The sequence below is a fragment of the Sprattus sprattus genome (assembly GCF_963457725.1).
Source record: "Sprattus sprattus genome assembly, chromosome: 6".
In the NCBI taxonomy this organism is placed as follows: domain Eukaryota; kingdom Metazoa; phylum Chordata; class Actinopteri; order Clupeiformes; family Clupeidae; genus Sprattus; species Sprattus sprattus.
In genome coordinates, this window is record NC_137925.1 from 35,694,070 (window position 1) to 35,714,069 (window position 20,000).

The 20,000-nt window shown below is 43.7% G+C and overlaps 1 protein-coding gene across 1 annotated transcript in view; it reads left to right on the forward strand.

Annotated features, from left to right (window-relative positions):
* The first annotated feature begins 6,901 nt into the window (after window positions 1-6,901).
* Window positions 6,902-20,000, forward strand: part of ctr9 (CTR9 homolog, Paf1/RNA polymerase II complex component) — a 27,364-nt gene continuing 14,265 nt past the window's right edge. Inside the window, exons 1-13 of the mRNA XM_080840395.1 lie at window positions 6,902-7,035; window positions 7,611-7,709; window positions 8,147-8,386; window positions 8,534-8,651; window positions 8,926-9,015; window positions 9,248-9,504; window positions 9,717-9,824; window positions 9,963-10,199; window positions 10,423-10,512; window positions 10,656-10,784; window positions 11,060-11,243; window positions 11,653-11,741; window positions 11,832-12,017. Coding sequence (XP_080696521.1) covers window positions 6,991-7,035; window positions 7,611-7,709; window positions 8,147-8,386; window positions 8,534-8,651; window positions 8,926-9,015; window positions 9,248-9,504; window positions 9,717-9,824; window positions 9,963-10,199; window positions 10,423-10,512; window positions 10,656-10,784; window positions 11,060-11,243; window positions 11,653-11,741; window positions 11,832-12,017 — 1,872 coding nt within the window. The 5' untranslated portion in view covers window positions 6,902-6,990. The remainder of the gene's footprint in view (window positions 7,036-7,610; window positions 7,710-8,146; window positions 8,387-8,533; window positions 8,652-8,925; window positions 9,016-9,247; window positions 9,505-9,716; window positions 9,825-9,962; window positions 10,200-10,422; window positions 10,513-10,655; window positions 10,785-11,059; window positions 11,244-11,652; window positions 11,742-11,831; window positions 12,018-20,000) is intronic.

A 20,000-nucleotide genomic window follows, 5' to 3' on the forward strand; every position in this document is an offset into this window, starting at 1 on the left:
ATGAACTATGAACTGAACTAGTTCATGTAGAACGTGAACTTTTCAAACACTGAATACCTGAAGCCCTAGATGTTCGAACAGCTTCACCAGACGAAAAGACGAAATGTTTGGCGTTTATGTCGTTATGGAGTGACAAGTTCCGGTGCGAGGTAATTGATAGTCACAGTAAAATGTTCTGTTAGCACTGCGAAAAGGCAGGACGACGCAACGGATTCACAAGAGGGTCGAATAATTTTAGAATCACTGCTCTCATTGAACAAAGTCAGAGCAATGACCATGTTGCGGCGCTCAATTTAACGCCACAACAGGTTGCGATTAAAGGCCACTTATTGACGCGCATCAGACATTAATGTTTTTTTACATTGTAAACTTAGGCAAATAAACATGTTGCATTCTAAACTACCTGATTATGTTATTATTTAAGCTACGCATGCCGTCATTTTTCTTCAGTAGGCTAATTTAGAAGCAGAAATCGATATTTGGCTGGCTTATTATTAAAATGACCGGCAAATGAAAACTCTACCGGTCATTTTGACCGGCAACATTTTTCTCTAGCGGAACCTCTGGTGGGTGTGTACCCATACCTGCTGGGTGTGTGTGTGTGTGTGTGTGTGTGTATGTGTGGGTGTGTGTACTCTAGGGATGTCACGAGAACCGATACTTACGATACCTTTTGGTACTAAAATAACAAAACACCGATGATGCCTATTTTTTTGAAGCACCGTAAGTACCGTGAGCGCCGATGCCAGCTGTTAGAATCGGTGCTGCGCTTCTTTTGGAACTGACTGGGGCAGTATACGCTTCGGTGTTCCAGTCCAAGTTTTGACATGTTTTTCACACGCAGATCTGCCATTTACTATTGTGAACGATGAAACTAGTGGAGTCGGCCAGGTGTGAAGTGTTGCCAGACTGGAAATGGCGTATCGTATCAGAGGCTCATTTTGGAGGATAATCATCATATCTGGCAACACTAGGAAGGCGGTCGACCAATGGCAGTTCTCTCTGCAGTCAGAGCTCGCGCAAAAAGGTGGAATGTAAGGGAGATACCCTTTCCAAAAGACGTAATACTAGTTTGTGAAAGACCCAGAGAAACACAAATATCTGGCAAGGCAAAATCCCGGACGCTTTTGGAATCCCTTCCGGACGCATTTTTTAGGTCTCGAAAAGAGGACATGTTCGGGTAAAACAGGACATCTGGTCACCCTACAACATTATGCAAACGATGCTACCGTGTTCTTCAGACCAACAGAGGAAGTACTTACCAATTTAGCAAAGCACCTGAAACACCGTCATCTGAATTTGTTTAAAAGACTCAAGGAGAGTTTCGATTCATATTAACAACATCCTAACAATGCATTTTTTTAGTTTTTGTAATGTCATACTGAAATACACGTTACATGATGTTTAAGGTTTAGGTTAGCTATGCTGTAGTTTTTACGTTAGCCTATAGCCTACCTTGGTTAGAAGGAGATATAGAGAGAAAGAGAGCAAGTATCATGACTAAACTAGGGAAATTCACAGAATGTCCTAGTTTAATATAGTTACACATACATTTGCAATTGGTTTGATTAAACATGATTACCCAATTTATTTATTTTTTCGATGCCATAGACTCAATTTAGCCTATAAGACGATTTGCGAGTGACAGCTGGAATTTCGCCGTGACCACACTGAACATTGATTTATTTTGTATTAAATATGTCATTTAAGAAGCTCAAAACTCATGTTCATCTTGTTAGCTGAATGGCTGCACAGTTATATCCACGGTTTTGTTTTGCACTGTTGTTGTTTTTGCACAGTACCTTATAAAAAGATGCCTGGAAGTCTGGAATGTGTCTGGGTCACTAGTTGTTGCAATTTGACCATTAATTGCACTTTATTATGTTGTGCTATGCTCTATTTGACAAGTTTTGTATGTCTTATGACATTTTGCTATTTTCACATATTTTAATAAAGAAGTTCATGTTTCAAGTTCAAGTGCATGGAATCTTGGAAAATCCTTTTTTTTTCTTTTTCGTGGTATCGAAATTGGTATCGAGAATCGTGTTATTTGACTGGTATTAGTACCGACTACTGAAATGTTGGTATCGTGACACCCCTATTGTACTCATACCTGCTGGGTGTGTGTGTGTGTGTGTGTGTGTATGTGTGGGTGTGTGCACTCATACCTGCTGGGTTGTGTGCAGAGAGCTGGGAGACTTGGTCCTGCAGGGTCTGGGTGTTGGGTGGGCCTTGTTGATGGTTCTGGGTGTTTGGTGGGCCTGGTTGATGGTTCTGGGTGTTGGGTGGGCCTGGTTGATGGTTCTGGGTGTTGGGTGAGCCTGGTTGATGGTTCTGGGTGTTGGGTGAGCCCGGTTGCCTGAAGCCAGCCACTCCGAGGACAAAGTCAGGAGACGCCATGGGTTCACTGGCCAGGATATGATGTCATGGCAGGAAGTTATCATCAACACAACTTTAGAGAATAACACATTACTTCACACTAGGACCCTGAGCCTAATCCTAGGAATGTCAGGAGAACACAACACTGATAGAAAACAACATACTGTACCTGCCAACACACCCATAGAACACAACATACCTGCCAACACACCATAGAAAAGGGTTTCTCAACCCCATTGGTGGGCCGCGGAGCACTATCATTGGGCCGCTAAAATATTTCAGATTTTTTTTCCCCCCATTGGTGGGCTGCGGAGCAAGTAACTGATTTTAAATTGAGAATAATATTAATTAAGGACGTCAAAGTTAACGCGTACATCTATGATATTATTGTGGCCGAGATTAATGTGATACACATTTTTAATGCAGTTAACGCAATTTTGTTTACTTCCGGTGTGCGTTGACAAGAAACCGGTGGTGCATGCAGTCAGTTAGGCAGAAGCGACCGAGACGGTAGTGAAAGTTGGAGAGAGCTGAGGGATTGTTTGACGGAAATGTTCTGTTTAAGAGGCAAAATGACGGAACAATCGACAAATCTAAAGTTGTATGTAGCATTTGTCAAGCTGAATTTAGCTGTCACTGAAGCAACTCGTCTTTAGGTTATCACCTTAATGCAAAGCACCCGACAGAAAGCAACCCCAGGTTAGATGGTCGCCAACCCACACTATTCTAACGATTTACCGTCGGGTGGCAACATTGTGTTTCGCATTTTCCTTGCTTGACGGCGAGAGAGCACGAAACATACACCATTAAACAACAGTGTCTAAAATACACGCTGTCTGAAGTGATTACTCATAAATGTAAAGGATTCGACGGACATCAGTAACGTTGCATTAGTGTTGTTTTTGTGCGTTATCATTGGAGTGGATATGCTTTTCTGTGGACAGCTACCAACTCAAACGACTGCCCAGGAATGATTGGTGCTATTTAAGTTGATAATAAATTGCAGCCACAGATTTAATTCATTATTTAAATTATTCTAATCATTATATTGACCTATTTGAACCTATTTGTTTGCATGTCTGAAGCATCACTTATTTTAATTAGGCCTAGCTGAGTGGTCTTGTTTACATGTTCCATCACTTGTTTTGAGTACATGCTATCTTTTGGGTCCTGACTTGCTTGTTGTGCACAAATAGGCCTAGGACTACTGCAATTCAGTTCTCTGTGTGTATTTATGTTGTTTTCGGGTGCACAATACAATTTTGATGCAATATCTAGAGTTCGATTTTCTTTTACTTCTTTCTAGGCTTCCACCTGTGGCAGGTGCTGATGTTGCTTTTTCTCACACATAACAATCGCTTATTAATAAGAATTAATGGATTATAGATTCAATTAGCCTAATGGAATATAGATTCGCTAAAATAAGCGGGTGTCTGTTGGGCCCCGACCTGTTACAAATACAAAAAGATGGGCCTCGGAGTCAAAAAGGTTGGGAACCTAGGGCTGTGCAATTAATCGAATTTTGATCGCGATATCAATTTTTGGGCCAAACGATATTCAAACTCATATTGACTTGAAACGATTAATTTCCGTAATTCAGTCTTTCCCCCAAAAGCATTCAACGCGGCGAGAGGGAGTTAAATCATAAACTGGCGTGTGACATCACAAAGTTATATGCCACTAGCCGGAGGCGGGACATGCCAGTGAGCTGCCAATCAGCAGCATCGACCGTTGACAGATGTTCACGACGGCACAGGCTCTAGCCAATCAGATCACGATTATGGTCACGTCTCAGCGAAGCAAAAAAAAATTAAGATGGGTGACCAAACTCCGTAGATGGTCTCATTTGCACCTAAAAGTTGGTTGTTTTTACCTTGTATTTTTATAAAGTTACCGAGAAATAAGCACTGCACAATGTCAAACCCCCATTATTGTAACTCAAAAATATGTCTGAGAGGATTTACGAGGTGACTGAGCTACCTATCATTCACTTTCAATGGGGATCCGTCAACCTTGACGGTTCAACGCATTCCGACACATATAGCTTGTAGGCCTACACAACAAATACAATTTTTAACGGAAATTTCAAAGTTCTCAGTAAATAAATGCATCATGTTTTCAAACTCAGAATTAATCGTTTGAATAATCGTGATTTCAATATTGACCAAAATAATCGTGATTATGATTTTTCACATAATCGAGCAGCCCTACCTGCCATGAACACAACATACCTGCCAACACATCATAGAACACAACATACCTGCCAACACACCATAGAACACAACACTGATAGAACACAACATACCTGCCAACACACCATAGAACACAACACTGATAGAACACAACATACCTGCCAACACACCATAAAACACAACATACCTGCCAACACACCATAGAACACAACACTGATAGAACACAACATACCAGCCAACACACCATAGAACACAACATACCAGCCAACACACCATAGAACACAACATACCATAGAACACACCATAGAACACAACATACCAGCCAACACACTGTAGAACACACAAAACACTGACGGATTTCAATACATTTTCAGCCCAGCATATAGTCAAGCAACAGATCAGTTTGAAGTGCAACATGATAACGGAAATTAGGCCCTCCAACACATACACACACATACACAGAGACACACAAACAGACACACACACACACACACACACAAACACACACACACACACACACACAAACACACACACACACACACACACACACACACACACACACACACACACACACACACACACACACACACACACACACACACACACAGACGCCCCTTTGAATAGACAGACTTACTTCCCAGGTGGAGAGTCTTTGGTCAGGAGACACTGTAGAAGCCACCATACCCACACACCAGGCTGAGAGCTGAAGTTCTCTCTATGTTCCTCTGTTCTCTGTGTTCTCCTGCCCTGTGTTCTAAAGCACCTGTGTTATCCTGCCCCGGCTCTACAGCCCTCTGTTCTAAAGCACCAGTGTTCTTCAGCTCTGAACCTCTCTGCTCTCTGCTGCTCCTCACCACAAATTATCACCAGAGTTAGCAGTTAGCAGTTAGCACAGCTGCTACTAAGAAGCCTCTTCAGGGATCTTAGAGGTGTGTTTGGCAGCTCAGAACACACACACACAAACACACACACACACATACGCACACACTTTCACACACACACACACACACACACACACACACACACAGAGACAGTCACACACACACACACACACACACACACACACACACACACACACTCAATCTAACATCAAAACCAGCTGACATTCTTCCCCACTCCATCCCTCCTGCCCTGCTAGCGGCGACCTCACAACACACCACAATAATGCCTTGATGGACGGCGTTAATTAGCATGCAGGTTTACCATATCAAATGATTCAGGCTAACCTACTCACACAATTCACCATCTCTCTCCCTCTGTCTCTCTCCTACTCTCTCTCACACACACACACACACACACACACACACACACACACACACACACACACACACACACACACACACACACACATACACACTCTCTCTCCCTCTCCCTCTCTCCAAATCACAAACAGACACTCTCATCCTCTGTCTCCCAACCTACTCACACAATTCACCATCTCTCTCCCTCTGTCTCTCCTCTACTCACACACACACACACACACACACACACACACACACACACACTATCTCCCTCTGTCTCACCCTCTCAACCTTCTCACACAATTCACCATCTCTCTCACTCTGTCTCTCTCCTACACACACACACACACACTCTCTCGCTCTCCCTGTCTCCCAACCTACTCACACAATCCACCATCTCTCTCCTACACACACATTTCAACATCTCTCTGTCTCCTCCTCACCCCCTCTGTCTTTCTCTCTCTCTATCCCTCCCAACCTGTATCTGTGAAGTTCTATGTAATTTTGCATTGGAGAAAAAGACTAACTACTGGAAGAATGAAGGAAAGGGTGACTATGTGGCACTCTTACCACCAGGATAAACTTTGGGCATCTTTCCTTTCCTTTCCTATACAAGAATATATTGGATTAGGTGTAATTTTCACCTTTCAGTGAATCGGGTAATACAGACCAAGAAGAAGTGCCGGTTACTGCAGGGACAGTTAACATTGGTCACAGTATCTCCCCTTTTTTAATAGTTCAGAATTTAAAATAATTTTTTTTTTTTTAAGTCATCATGATGTTGGCTAATCCATTCATTAAATTCCGTTCACGCACATCGGCAATCTCACGTGCACCAAGTGACGCACTGTAGTTATCTTTGGGAACTGAGGCCGCCTGTAAAAGAAAACCGAACGGCCGTGTGTTTACTGTATTAGCACATCGCGGCCTGCACTTCCAGTTCCCATATGAAGGCATCTTTCTGGTTCTTTCTTTTTCCTCTTCCATAATGTCGCTAGAGGGCAGAGTTTCCCCTTCTCTTCGAGTGCAAAACTCACCCGGATGTTTTCCACCGTGAGAAGGAAGTGATCTCTCCTGGTATTGGCTCTGGTTCATTTCACGGTAGTTGTGCTGGAGAAACCGCGCACGAAGTAAACTTATCCTGACTGAACGCGTGATTGACCACTGCACCCGCCACAATGTCTCGGGGATCTATCGAAATCCCCTTACGGGACACTGATGAGGTGAGTGGCTTCAGCTTTACTCTTTGTCTGAGTTGAATAAAATTATATCTAGCGAACTTGGTTAGCGTCTTACCCAACTTGCTAATGTTGGCTAATGTTATAGGGGATGGAAGCTGGCGTTATCCAATGTTTCGGTCTCGGTATCCCTCTAGCTTACGTTTCAGTCTCGGTACGGTAGCCGTCTAGTTTAGTCGGTTGGCAGGCGACAGCTGTGGGTGTTCTAACCTGATCAATGTCACCCATGAAAGTGATCGATATCGCAACAGTGCCTCACTTGCAAAGTTTCTCTTCATGCGTTTTTGATCAAGAGGCAGCGAGCCTGTTGTGGAGTACATGTATGACTTTCCATATTGAGTTGCACAGTCAGGAGTATCGACAATCATATATTATAGAGTTGCACAGTCAGGATGATCGATCATTTTATAATATGGAGTTGCACAGTCGGCAGTATTGATAATCATATAATATGGTGGAATGATCAGTTGGACGTCCTTTCAATGACGGCTGCACTTACTAGAAATATACCCTGACTAACCGAGGATGCCCACTCCGTCTGACACGCTGTTGTGTTGCAGGTGATTGAGTTGGACTTCGACCAGCTGCCAGAGGGAGATGAGGTCATCAGCATCCTCAAGCAGGAGCACACGCAGCTCCACATCTGGATCGCGCTGGCGGTAAGTGTGTGTGTCTGTGTGTGTGCGTCAGTGTGTGTGTGTGTGTGTATGTATGTGTGCATGTGTGGGAGGTCATCAGCATCTTCAAGCAGGATCACACACAGCTCCACATCTGGATTGTGCTGGCGGTAAGTGTGTATGTCTGTGTGTCAGTGTGTGTGTGTATGTGTATATTTGGCAGTGTGTGTGTATGCAAGGTCATCAGCATCCACAAGCAGAAGCACACGCAGCTACCAAATGGAGTGCTTTGGTGGTGTGTGTGTGTGTGTGTGTCTGAGTGTTCGTCTGTGGGTGGGTGAGTGTTCGTCTGTGGGTGGGTGAGTGGGGGTGTGTGAGTGTTTCTGTGAGCGTTTGTGTCTGTGTTTGTGTCTGTGTGTGTGCGTCTGTGGGTGAGTGGGTGTTTGTGGTCGGTCTGACGTCTGATGTGTCGTCCACAGCTTGAGTATTACAAGCAGGGGAAGACGGAGGACTTTGTGAAGCTGCTGGAGGCGGCGCGTATCGATGGGAACCTGGACTACCGTGACCACGAGAAGGACCAGATGACGTGCCTGGACACGCTGGCCGCCTACTATGTGCAGCAGGCGCGGCGGGAGAAGAACAAGGACGCCAAGAAGGAGCTCATCACCCAGGCAACGCTGCTCTATACCATGGCCGACAAGATCATCATGTATGACCAGGTATGATCTCACCTGCTCTCTTTGTGTGTGTGTGTGTGTGTGTGTGTGTGTGTGTTGTGAAGAGTAATGCAGAGCACACAGCATTAGATCTGATGTGTGTGTGTGTGTGTGTCTGTGTGTGTGTGTGTGTGTGTGTGCGTGCTATAGAACCATCTGCTGGGGAGAGCCTGTTTTTGCCTGCTTGAGGGAGATAAGATGGACCAGGCTGACGCCCAGTTCCACTTCGTCTTGAACCAGTCCACCAACAACATCCCAGCTCTCCTAGGTAACCATCCACCAACAACATCCCTAGTCTCCTAGGTAACCATCCACCAACAACATCCCTAGTCTCCTAGGTAACCATCCACCAACAACATCCCTAGTCTCCTAGGTAACCATCCACCAACAACATCCCTAGTTTTCTAGCTAACAATCCACCAACAACATTACAGCTCTTCTAGGTAACTATCCCCCAATATCCCTAGTCTCCTAGGTAACCATCCACCAACAACATCCCAGCTTTCTGAGGCAATTTTGTGTGTGTGTGTGTACCTTGACAGGAAAGGCCTGCATTTCCTTTAATAAGAAGGACTACAGAGGAGCTCTGGCTTACTACAAGAAGGCACTACGAACCAACCCCGGATGCCCTGGTGAGCTTAACTCTGTGTGTGTGTTTGTGTGTGTGGTTCAGGATGTTGAGATAGCCAGACTCAGTGTGTGTGTGTGTGTGTGTGTGTGTGACGAGGTGTCTAAGTGCTGACCCCTGGCCTATTAGCAATGGTGCCTCTGGTCCACTGCTTTGTGTGTATGTGTGTGTGTGTGTGTGTGTGTGTGTGTGTGTGTGCTGAACTCTACACCCTGGCTGACCTCTGACCCCTGCAGCGGAGGTGCGGTTGGGCATGGGTCACTGCTTCGTGAAGCTGCAGAAGCTGGAGAAGGCCCGTCTGGCGTTCGGCCGTGCGCTGGAGCTCAACTCCAAGTGTGTGGGGGCGCTGGTGGGGCTGGCTGTGCTGGAGCTCAACAACAAGGAGGCCGACTCCATCAAGAACGGGGTGCAGCTCCTCTCTAGGGCCTACACCATCGACCCCAGCAACCCCATGGTGCTCAACCATCTCGCCAACCACTTCTTCTTCAAGAAGGTAACAACACCACCGGATGTGTGTTTGTGTGTTTGTGTGTCTGTGTGTCTGTGTGTCTGTGTGTCTGTGTGTCTGTGTGTCTGTGTGTCTGTGTCTGTGTCTGTGTGTTTCTCTCCATGATGTATGATTCTGCAGAGCACAGAGCTGGTTGGTCATTGTGTGTGTGTGTGTGTGTGTGTGTGTGTGTGTGTGTGTGTGTGTGTGTTTTACAGGACTACAGTAAGGTGCAGCACCTGGCTCTCCATGCGTTCCACAACACCGAGGTGGAGGCCATGCAGGCTGAGAGCTGCTACCAGCTGGCCCGCTCCTTCCACGTGCAGGTAGGACACGCCCCCTCGCTGCACACCTGGCCAGGTACACCATACTCACTGATGGAGAGAGCTTACAGCTCACTGTGTGTGTGTGTGTGTGTGTGTGTGTGTGTGTGTGTGTGTGTGTGTGTGTGTGTGTGTGTGTAGGAGGACTATGACCAGGCCTTTCAGTACTACTACCAGGCCACCCAGTTTGCCTCGGCCACGTTCGTGCTGCCGTTCTTCGGCCTGGGCCAGATGTACATCTACCGGCGGGACAAGGAGAATGCGGCGCAGTGCTTCGAGAAGGTGCTGAAGGCGTACCCCAACAACTACGAGACCATGAAGATCCTGGGCTCCCTCTACGCCACCTCTGACGACCAGGAGAAGAGGGACATCGCCAAGGTACGTAGGCCTGAACACGCCTGGACACATCTGAGCACAGGCCACCACCAACCTGCCCAGCAAGCCGTGCAAGCTCATCTGAACCCAATCTTTGTGTGTGTTTGTGTGTTTGTGTGTTTGTGTGTTTGTGTCTTTGTGTCTGTGTGTCTGTGTTTGTGTCTGTGTGTCTGTGTGTCTGTCTCTGTGTGTGTGTGTGTGTGTGTGTGTCTGTGTGTGTGTGTAGGGCCACCTGAAGAAGGTGACGGAGCAGTACCCTGATGATGTGGAGGCGTGGATTGAGCTGGCTCAGATCCTGGAGCAAACAGACATACAGGTGGGCGGAGCCTCACACGGGGACACTCTTCAGCTCATCATTTCCATTGCAATGGGAGTTGGTGTGCCTTACAGTTCTGTGTGTGTGTGTGTGTGTGTGTGTGTGTGTGTGTGTGTGTGTGTGTGTGTGTGTGTGTGTTTCAGGGGGCTCTGTCAGCCTACGGCACAGCGACACGTATCCTGCAGGAGAAAGTGCAGGCTGATGTTCCTCCTGAGATCCTGAACAACCTGGGAGCTCTACACTTCAGACTGGGCAACCTGGGCGAAGCCAAGGTCAAATAACCCCTTAACCTCTCACCCCTAACCCCTGACCTCTCACCCCTAACCCCTGACCTCTCACCCTAAACTTCTGACCCCTTACCCTTAACAACCTGGGCAAGGCTCTCAACCCTAACATCTCACTCTACAGCCTTCTGTGTGTGTGTGTGTGTGTGTGTGTGTGTGTGTGTGTGTGTGTGTGTGTGTGTAAGCATGTGTTTGTGCTGGTGCTCTTAACTGCGTAGCTGACGTGTGTGTGTGTGTGTGTGTGTGTGTGTGTGTGTGAGCAGAAGTACTTCATTGCGTCGCTGGAGCGGGCGAAGGCAGAGGGCGAACACGACGAGCACTACTACAACGCCATCTCCGTGACGACCTCCTACAACCTGGCCCGCCTCTATGAAGCCACCTGCGAGTTTCACGAAGCCGAGAAGCTCTACAAGAACATCCTGAGAGAACATCCCAACTATGTGGACTGTGAGTGCACACACACACACACACACACACACACACACACACACACACACACACAACCACACACATGCTCACGCACACGCATATTCTCACCAACACACACACACACACACACAACCACACACATGCTCACATGCTCACACACACGCATATTCTCACACACACACACACACAACCACACACATGCTCACACACACGCATATTCTCACACACACACATGCTCACACACACACACACACACAACCACACACATGCTCACACACACACACACACACACACAAACACACAGTGAACATCCTACATGGACAACTACAAGTTTAAGAATCACTGTCACACACACACACACACACACACACACACACACACATTGTGTCTAGCCTTGCATATGCTCAGTGACCTTCTCTTCTGATAGGCTACCTGAGGCTGGGCGCCATGGCGAGGGATAAGGGGAATTTCTACGAAGCTTCTGATTGGTTCAAAGAAGCCCTTCAGATCAACCAGGTGGGGCAGTCTCCCCAAGACAACCTCTCTTGCTTTGTGTGTGTGTGTGTGTGTGTATGTATGTGTGTAACCATGGCGATGTGTGTGCAGGACCACCCTGACGCCTGGTCTCTGATTGGTAACCTGCACTTGGCCAAGCAAGAGTGGGGGCCGGGCCAGAAGAAGTTTGAGCGAATCCTCAAGCAGCCGTCCACCCAGAACGACACCTACTCCATGCTGGCCCTAGGCAACGTGTGGCTCCAGACACTCCACCAGCCCACACGGGACCGAGAGAAGGTGAGGGCACACACACACCAGAGTTTCCGCTAGAGAAAAATGTAGCCGGTCAAAATGACCGGCAGAGTTTTCATTTGCCGGACATTTTAATGATACGCCGGCCAAATATCTATTTCTGCTTCTAAATTAGCCTATTGAAGAAAACTGACGGCATGCGTAGCTTATATAATAACAAAATCAGGTAGTTTAGAATGCAACATGTTTATTTGCCTAAGTTTACAATGAAAAAAAAAACGTTTGATGCGCGTCAATTAGTGGCCTTTAATCGCAACCTGCTGTGGCGTAAAATTGAGCGCTGCAACATGGTCATTGCTCTGACTATGTTTAATGAGAGCAGAGATTCTAAAATGATTCGACCCTCTTGTGAATCCGTTGCGTTGTCCTGCCTTTTCGCAGTGCTAACAGACATTTTTACTGTGACTATCAATTACCTCGCACCGGAACTTGTCACTCCATAACGACATAACCGCCCGACATTTCGGCTTTTTCTCTGGTGAAGCTGTTCGAACCTCTAGGGCTTCAGGTATTCAGTGTTTGGAAAGTTCACTTTCTACATGAACTAGTTCAGTTCATAGTTAATAATTCAAAATTTTGAACTAAGTTCACAGCTCCAAAAAAATTACTTGTTCAGTTCGTTATTTCAATATGCCGCAAGCTATAATTTTTCAAAATCTCTAGCCTATCTGTCTGCAATACCGCCCTCGGCTCCTACGCAACTTCGGCGCGCTCACGCACGGACATAGACGATATAATGAAATGAAACGCGTTCAGCACAACACTGCAGGTATTACAGGTTGATCCTCATCAGACGGTTCACCCTCATTAGTTGCGTTTGAAATCTTTTAAGGCTAGTCTGCTTGGCTATGTTCTATCCTTCTCACTCAGCCGCTCCTTGTTTGTAACCGACGGTTTGCGCTCTATTTAAAATGCAGCATATGCATGTTGTTTAATAACTTTCTAATGGCAGATTAGCCTGTTCCTTTAAAACATAATAAGGGCAGTGCACGTTTGCTTTATAAGCCTAAATATTAGGATTGTTGTCAATTTCAGATTGTGTTTGCGAGACAATTTGACCGGTGGGATCTAATATTTTCGGACATTTCAATTTTTTTCCGGACAAAGACCGGCAATTACCGGACAACGGAAACGCTGACACACACTAGGGCTGGGCGGTATGACGGTATATACCGTGCAATGGTAGAAATGTGTCTACCGGGAGAGATTTAACTATACGTTTCAACCGCGGTATTTTTAGATAATGACCTCCAAACTATACATCATCCGGCTTATTGTACAGTTACTCGCCAAAACGATAGACATTCCTCCAAAATACCTCTTTAACGATTTTGTTGCCGTTTCGTGATTTCCGCTTAGAAAAAAATTGTTCTTCAGGCAAATATACCTTAAAAGTTTCAGGTGTTGCGTAGCAACCCATTATTTGCTGACGTTAAATGACCGGACTACTTGCAGAATGATATGAAAGACGTGAATTATTAGAGTACATTTCCCAGGATGCCTTGCGAACGCCTTGGTATCCGGCTGACTCCAAACATTATGAAGAAAGATGGCTGCCAGTGCAGAAAAAGAAGTGTACAAATTTAAGTATATCTTCGCAAATAACTATTCAAAAAATATCAAGCTGATCCTTATTAGGGTTGGGTACCGAGAACCGGTACCAATATGGCACCGGTTTCATACAACCGGTACCTACCCGGACCGAAATGTCATGCAGATTTCAGTGCTTCCTTTCAGTGCCTGAGCCGATTGAAATAAATAACCACAACAAATCATGCAGTTAAATCAACAAAAGTTACGTAAAATGTTGTCTTATAAACAGGGTTAATTTCAGGCTGCAAACATGAAACACGGAGGCTGGTTCCAAAACAGTAGAAAACTAGCGACAGCTAACTAGTAGTACCGGTAGTGGCGTAAGTACTATATGGCCCTGTTCCGATTCTAAGAGAGCTCTCTTGACTCCCCCTCTTGACTCCTCGATGCCCCGACTCCTCGATGCCCTCAGTGGTGAGAGATCAAGAGACCGTTCATTTTCAACATTTGGGACACTCTAATCAGAGAGGATGTGGCATCATCACGCTGTGTGTACATATCTGCTCGCACTAGCGCGCTCTGTCAGACTGCAGTGTGTGTGGTGCCGTCACTTAGCAAGCGAGCAATCATAATAAGCTACTGACATCGACATGGCTAACGTATACCTACCTAACGAATTCAGGCAATTCTTTGTTAATCAATCACGGCATAATTGCCCCCGCTAGTCAAGCGAAAAGTGTCCGATTAAAAGTGCACTAACGGGCTATTCCCGGGTGGTAAAATAGCCCTTTGTACAGTCCCAGGTGGGGGAGATAGCCAGCTGCTTAGCATAACTGCCATTCAGAACCAATGGTAATGCTACCAAGCTAGGCTAGCTAGGTATGCTAACTCGGTATACATCGTGAATAACCACCAAAAATAGTCATGTCACTGGCTTTAATTTGAGAATGGCATGTTATTAGTACATTTAATATCAGTACAGTTGTTTAATTACTGCTGATATGTACATTTAAGGTCTGTAGCCTTGTGGTCTTCTGACTCTGCTATCATAGCCACCATAGCCATTAGGTCCGCCATTGATTTCAAAATAAACCGAAAAGCTCTGGTTGGGAATGGCGCACAGAGTTATGGGTAATAATGCCGCCATTAGGGCATCAAGGAAGCTCAGACCCTCTCTTGAAAAACGACCGTTATGTGACGTATTTCAAGGAGTCGACAAAAGCGGAAATGAAGGTTTAAGAGCAATGGGACACTCCTTGCTCTCTTAATAAGAAGGAATGAAGGAAGGAAGGAGGCAGGAAGGAGGCAAGGAGGCACCTTTGGAACGGGGGGTATGAATTATTTTGTATTTTGTTGCTAGGCACATTTCGTGGGGCACATTGACAACTGCCTGAGCTCCCAATGTAACCGCTGACCTGTGTCGCTCTCGTCATTGGTGTTTTCATAGCAACATTCTTATGACAGTCAGCTCAGGCACCGAAAGGAAGCACCGAAATCTGCGTGACATTTCGGTCCGGGTAGGTACCGGTTGTATAGGAACAAGTGAAGAGCAGGCAGCATTTCACAGAGCAAGCACAAACAGAACTAGCCATCAACTTTTTAACAGAGAAAAATCGAAAGGTAAACGACAAAAGTGTTTAGCACAAAAAGATTCAAACTTCACGATGTGCAGAAAATGCAACAAAACAACTGCTGGAGATGACCGCAAAACTTTTCCGAGTCTCTTAAAGGGGCAGTACACATTTTCTCGTACTCAGTGTGTTCAGGTAACAAATTTAACTATAAACAAGGTAGAAAAGATAGGTATAAACAAATCAGAAAATGGTGAAATTACATTAAATAAATGCAAACAAAATAATACATTTATGTCTCAAAAGGCAATAAATTATGCTCATATTTTTGCAAAATAAATTTGAAACTGTAGTGTGTACAGAGTGTTTGTGTTTTAAATGTATTTATATTCATAGTTTACTTTCAAACAGTTAATATATTGTTCTATTTAAAGAAAGAAAAAATCATCAGTGATTGCAGTGATTCTTGAGACCTGGGACAAAACATGTCCGTGACATGAATCACAGTTTTTTTTATCTTAAAATGTACGTAATATATTTTAAAAGCCTCACCAAACTCATCAACAGGACAAGGGTAGCACAACAAAGTGTGTTTTGTTGTTGTCTTACATTTTGTTTTTATTCTTAATGATATGATATGTGACCAGTACCTACAAAAACCCATGTCCGAAAGCAGGTCACATCACACTGCAATGCTTTAAAAAGTCTGAAAAGTGATATAAAATTGAACTTTACCTATATCATATGTAAATAACATAGTATTTATTTCACAAACATTAAAAAAAATAATTTTGAAACATTTTGAATGTACTTTCTGGTCAGTTGAACATGTGTCCAGAGTTTTCGTCAACACCATCAGACTTTTTTAAATTGGGAAAAAAATCAGGAATAATTTAGGGCAGCTTTGACTCATAGGACCCCTTTACTTCCTCCTTGGTCCTCCTGGTGACATGAGAAAATTTGAGCTCTGGTAAGTTTTTAATAATACTTTGTTTTTCATATCTATTTACTAATATGCACACGTCACAACCATAGCGTATCAACTCCAAAATGGCTAAAGAGTCAACATTAGAGTAAAATGTTCTGCAATCTAGTGTTTATTTATATAGATTGGCTGGACCATGATCAACAGATGATAAACAAGATGGCTCCTGCAGGGTTTTTCCTGGGTCGAAATGGGTCTTCGGTGCTCCCCCCCAAAAAAAATTTGACAGCTTATTAGTACATATTTATGTACTTTTTTTCACCATTTCAGAAATAATGGCGGCTATGGTAAAGTGCTGATGTGTGTAAACCAAGGAGGACTCAATTGAGGGAAAATATTATTTATTTTATTTTATTTTAATGTCAGGTACAGAGGTCACAAACAGCCTGTGAACATTCCACCCTCTGCCTTTTGGTGCCCTGGTAAAATGATTTAACAAGTTCATGGTAATTTTAGCCTGCATATATCTTTAATAGGCCTACTAATAATACTATTTATTAACGAAGTTCAGAGTCAAAGCTATAGTGAAAAGGCAGGATGTAGCCTAAAAGTGTGTTGGCTACAAAACCGATGGTAATTATCTGGGAAATAGTCTCTAACTGCAGTCTCTAACTACAGTCAAGTTGTCATTGCTTGTGTCAAACCATTGTGAATTTGTCGTCACATTAAAACAGGAGACGACTTACTCCTTGTAGAAGACTGATGCTCGGAGCTCTAGTGGTTTCCTCAGGTGAACGAAGCTTTTAGAAGATCAATTGCGCGCAATTCCAGGATGCTTTATTTTCATTGGTTGCTGGATTAAATCTTACCCAGATACAACAGATACGAAAGATACGGTTTTTCTGGCTATTGTGAAGGCCATTTCTTTTTTTTGGATAGGCTGATAAGTGGCACCTCACGGCAGAACTACAGTGGATTCGGGGAGACGTGCTTGATTCCTCCATGGTGAGGGCAGCGTGGCCAGGTCATGTTTGCGCGCTGCGGCACATTAAATAGCTTAGAGGTTTTTTTCAGCGTGAGAAATACGATGTGTGGCGGGAGTGCGTGATTAAAGACGACCAAAATTAGTGACTGTCACGCTCAATGCGTGACACTTGAGAGCCCTGAATTATATTCGAGATGCAACACAAATCTCCTCAGAACGAGCTGAGCTTTCATTGATAAACGAATGCGGTTGTCTGCCTCTTCCGAGGTCACGGAGTCTACTGTTACTCGTTCAAACGGATAGACAAATCCATTAGGTCCTCAACATAACAGATATTTTATTAAATTGAAAGCCATGAATACCGAAAATGGAATGTTATGCTCAAAATCACCGCCGACTGACAGTCAGGATGCATACGCAGTTTGAGTGATTGACAGCTGGCCGCGCTGTCCATTCGCGCAACTCACAGTTGCGTGTTGATCAGCCATGAAAAAGACACACTTATCAACTCGTTTACTGATCAAAGCAGAACGATAATTCGGCTGTAGGACTCTTGAAACATAATATTGAGAACCTATTCCCTGACAGGCATTGCATGCGTGACGCATAGATGATTTTTTTTTTTTTTTTCATCGCGCTTTTTGCCTTTAGGCGGTCGGGATTTTTCATAGGCGCTAGGCAAAACGGCTTCGGCGCGCGCCTACATTTTCTCTATGCAGGAAAAACCCTGTCCTGTGAGAATCTTGTGTGATATAAGGAGAAATGTACTTTTTTTGTCAACACCATCAAACACCATCAACATTTGTGTCTGATGGTGTTGACTTTCTCTGATGGTGTTGAGTAAGGCCATTTTAGTGTCCATTTTAATCATTTTAATGCTGTTTATGCCAAAAATATCACTTCCTATGCATTTTTATTGCTATTTCAGTTTCATGTGTTGAATTAAATCTAGTTTAGATATAGAGTGTCAACTCCTTCAGATATATATTTTTTATATTTAAAAAAAAAAATGGTATCTGTTTCATTCCTTGAAGGATATTAGTTCAAAGACTAACACATTTCCAATGTAGATGTGTATTTTTAATGCTTAAAAATGTCTCTGTTAAATCTGAAGGTTAAAGACAAATGTAATTCGTGATATGATTTCAATTCTACTCATTAAACATTGACTTCTTTGGCTCTAAACTTTTGTTTTTAATGATTTAAAGACCTGTGTACATTATAAGGGGAACTGGGAAAACTAATGAGGAAAAACATTTCTGATAAGATCATTTAAAATAATTTCCATAAGTATATTTATGTTTATGATGGTGTTGACAAAAATCAAGTGCTGACCCAGCAAACATTCAATTAACATAAAAAATCTACAACTGGGAGGTTGAACCAAAACATGTTTGGATAGACAAAACTTAATTTGACATAAATGTAATCACATATTTTGGAATTATCCAAATATTTTTTTTGAAAATCAAAACCTGTTTCAAGAATCACTGCTTGGCAATAAAAAAGCCTTTCTTAAATGTCGTCAATCGTTGTTTTCTTGCTTTAAAAAAAAGTATCGGTTCAGGCCAGGGTTATAATCCTTAACGAAAAAATGAAAACGAGGTGTGATTTTTTTTTTTTTTTTTGTTGTTAACTGAAATAAAAATGAAAACGAAGCTTTATCAAAAAACGATAACTAACTGAAACTGTATTGTGTCTTTACAAAACTAACTGAAATAAAAAAGAATTATAGAGAACATTTCTTTAGTTTTCGTCTTTGTATTTCATACATAACGTAGTCCTAGTCAAGTCTATCTTCCTCTATACCGCTTTCAGTACACGCCCCTCACCTGGTATCATAGCGGCAAAAGTCGGGGGAAAGCGACAGAGTTTCTATTTGGGATTACCTGGAACAGTGATGTGCGGTGAGGTTCCTGGCTGGTGAGGCACCGACTCTTTCAGAGTTAGATTTACAAATATATGAACCCAATACAGTATATTAAATCAGCATTCGATTGGCAGCTTGCACATTGACTACTGGTTGTTTTTCAGCATTCTTCACACACACACACACATAGGTAGGGTAGCTACACACAGTTGGCAACTGCTAGCTTGTGTTGAACTTGTGTGAATGTGTGATTATGCACTCGTGAATATGAAGTCTTTCATGCAGTTGCACAGGCAGGCACCCTGAGGGTTACCTTTTCCCAATATAATTTGAAGAGTTAAATCGACGAGACTTAAACATCAGCTAGATAACGAGTTATCATGTCATGCAAATTTAATTCTTCCATTTAAACCGTTAAGGTTACTAAGTGTCCTTAGCTAGCTAATCAGCTAGCGGAGCAACTAGATAACATCAACCAGGAAACACAACTTCAGCTGCAATTTAAGTTTAATTTCTCAAAATCAGCTCACCAAATTGATCACAAGCACTTGTGTGGTGTTAAATGGCTTCACATAGACATCAAACAATCCTAAGAGAAATCATGGGAAATCAACGAAGCAAGGGCTTGCTCTGATATCAATGCAATGTTAGCGAATGAGGAGTGAGAAGCCCCCCTCCCCCTACTACCATTTAGTCTCCGTGTACACCCAAAACCAAATCTATTCTTGAGGTTCCAAATATTTTCAAAGGAATTTGGCTTTGAATGTGAGACGTCGATCGAGATCTCTTCTCTCCCGTTGTTTTAAGCATACCTTTTAGCTAGGGCATTGGTCTCCCATTATTGATCACTTCACGTTTGGATTGAAAGTAGCCTAGGGTTTTGAGAAATGTTTGAGCTTAGCTATAGAACCGTCCATTTTTGCAGTCAATGTCCAATAAAAAGTGAAGAGGAAGAGCAACGGCAGTACAAGCATAAACCCCTTTACGAGAGGTACTGTTTGCCTGTTTGCCTCTCCTTGCTTTTTCACTGCGGGTTTTAAATCAGGTCAGCAAGACAAAATAGTTCTACACATGCGCTCAACCC